A 2,500-nucleotide genomic window follows, 5' to 3' on the forward strand; every position below is an offset into this window, starting at 1 on the left:
GCTGTGATCTTCATCAGCTCACATAACAACAAGCAGTAATGCACTCTCTGGCAGGCTGATCGCCACGAAAGCACTCCCCCAGGCTGTGTGTGTGTGTGTGTGTGTTTGTGTGTGTGTGTGTGTGATGTCACTTATGCACTAAGTGCCATTAATCCCTCTGTTGTTGAATCTTCCTCTCAGATAAGCGGAGCTTCCAGTTTCAGGACTTTACTGAGCTGCTGATAGATTTACACACATAAATACAAGTTCAGGCACATACACTGCTGTCCCCCTGTCCTCCTGTCCTGCTGTCCCCCTGTCTCCTGCCCCCTGTCCCCCTGTCTCCTGCCCCCTGTCCTCCTGCTCCCCTGTCCTCCTATCTCCTGCGCCCTGTCCCCGTGCCCTCCTGTCCTGCTGTCCTCCTGTCCCCTTGTCCTCTGTCCTCCTGTCCCCCTGATGAGGACGACCTGCTGAGGGCGACGGTCAGCTTCCCTCTGTGACACACAGACCTCTGCTCAGCAGCTCCACAGGCTTGGAGCAGGTCCAGCTGAACCCGGTTCCTGTTAATCCTCCGATCTTTAAGACGCCACTTTAGCTGATTAAGTGCCGAGAGAGAGACAGACAGAGAGAGAGAGAGAGAGAGAGAGGGATGCTGGGAGCTGAGAGAGCAGCCGACGCAGCAGCTGAGTTGATCTGATCACTCAGCAGATGTTCCAACATCTGCATGCTGCATGAAGCTTCGTTCTTACAGCTCGGACTTAGAAACAAGAAGGACACAGGTGTGGCCTCCAGAGGAACAAACTCACATTTACAAGAAAACCAAACTGCTCCAACATCCAGCAGGACCCTGTTTTGGGATTGTTCTTCTTGAAGCGTGTTTCAGACTCGGGGCTTCAGATCCGTACCTGCAGTGCTTCACGTCTGTTACTCTGAGTGTACCTGGGTGTAACGTGCTGCAGGTCTTACCGCAGCATGCAGATGTACTGCCCCGTGTCGTTGGCCCCGGCCGGCTGCAGCCACAGCCTCTCTCTGTCTTTGCTGAAGCCGGCGCTGCAGAGACACATTAGAGGGGACGGACGTTAATCAGAGACGACTCGATTAGAACACAGTGTAATGTCCTCGCTGAGGCTAATCGTCTCCTGACCCTCATACATCCTCTGTGGAAGGGAAATCGTTACAGCCCGCTCCATCATTCACTCCCAAAGTGTCTCAATTAGACCCGAGACAGCCTCCACCGCGCCCCCCACCCTGCAGCTGTCACTCACTCCTTCAGGCTCACCTGGCTGTGATTGGCTGCTCCAGGTCGTGGCCCTTGGGGACCCGGTACCAGTAGAGGCTGTGGCCGGCGCTCTGGGTGGAGGTGTAGTTGTAGACGGAGGGATGCGAGAACAGAGGGCAGGACAGCCAGCCGGCCTCGCCCTCCAGGATGGAGACCGGGGGCTCACTGGACTCCCCCCAGTCATAGCACGGGTCTGAGAGAGGGGCGGGGCATTTAAAGGAAAAGGTTAACCACGATGCCCTGAGGGCTGCCGCATATTCATCCGATTCATCACTGTCCACCTGTGGACCGAGTCCTAAACCCCAGAAACCTGAAGACGGTCCTACTGAACTAAACCTGTGAGGACCATGAACCTGTTTATTTTCATCCAAGACAGTGGAGGAATCTGATTGGCTGTTTGTGGAGCTGCTAACTTTCATCATCAATGTTCATCAGACATTCATGGATGGACCTGTGTTAGCAGACAGCAGCTAACTAGTTAGCTCACTGAGCCAGAGCACCGGCATCATGACTGAGGCTCATTATAGAAACACAGCTGCAGCGTGACACCACCTCCATGCAGAGTCTGACCTCACATCAGTCCACACTGTGTTCATCACATGGAACAAGGAACTACAGACACTGGAGACATGTAGTGGAGGAGAAAGTCCAGGTAACAGCTGCAGCGTGGAGTCAGAGGAGGAAGGATGAGCTGTGATTTTTACTGAAGTACAAATACATAAACATTACTTAAGTACAGTAACAAAGTACAAATACTCAGTTACTTTCCTCCACTGATTATAACTGATGAGAGCAGAAGGAGCTGGATGTGGTCCAGGCTGCAGAGTTTTATGACAGAATCAAACAGAGTTTAGTGGACGTCCTCATTAACTGGCCTTGTTAAAGGAAGTCCATTATCACAGCCCATCTCATACAGCTCCAATAAAACCCCGAGCTGCACACTGACCGACACAGACACACAACACAGACACAGAGACACAGAGACAGACAACACAGACACACACACAGACACACACACAGACTGACAGACACAGACACACACACAGACACACACACACACACTGACGGACACAGACACACACAGACACACACAGACACACACGTGTCATCTCCATGGCGATGGCTGACTGACTGTTTCACTTCCTGTCTTTAAACTGTGCCTGAAAATCAAACATTTAACACATTAAAGACCCAAACGAGCCGACTCATCATCTTCATCATCTTCATCACCAGCACACCCCC

The 2,500-nt window shown here is 52.2% G+C and overlaps 1 protein-coding gene across 1 annotated transcript in view; it reads right to left on the reverse strand.

The window, feature by feature from the left end:
* LOC114444898 (interleukin-1 receptor accessory protein-like) overlaps positions 1–2,500 on the reverse strand; it is a 16,230-nt gene that overhangs the window by 8,650 nt on the left and 5,080 nt on the right. The window contains exons 3-4 of the mRNA XM_028419788.1: positions 1,259–1,451; positions 946–1,029 (exon numbers count right to left, since the gene is read on the reverse strand). Of these exons, the coding sequence (XP_028275589.1) occupies positions 946–1,029; positions 1,259–1,451 (277 nt within the window). The remainder of the gene's footprint in view (positions 1–945; positions 1,030–1,258; positions 1,452–2,500) is intronic.

The sequence above is a fragment of the Parambassis ranga genome, chromosome 13, assembly GCF_900634625.1.
Source record: "Parambassis ranga chromosome 13, fParRan2.1, whole genome shotgun sequence".
Taxonomy (NCBI): domain Eukaryota; kingdom Metazoa; phylum Chordata; class Actinopteri; family Ambassidae; genus Parambassis; species Parambassis ranga.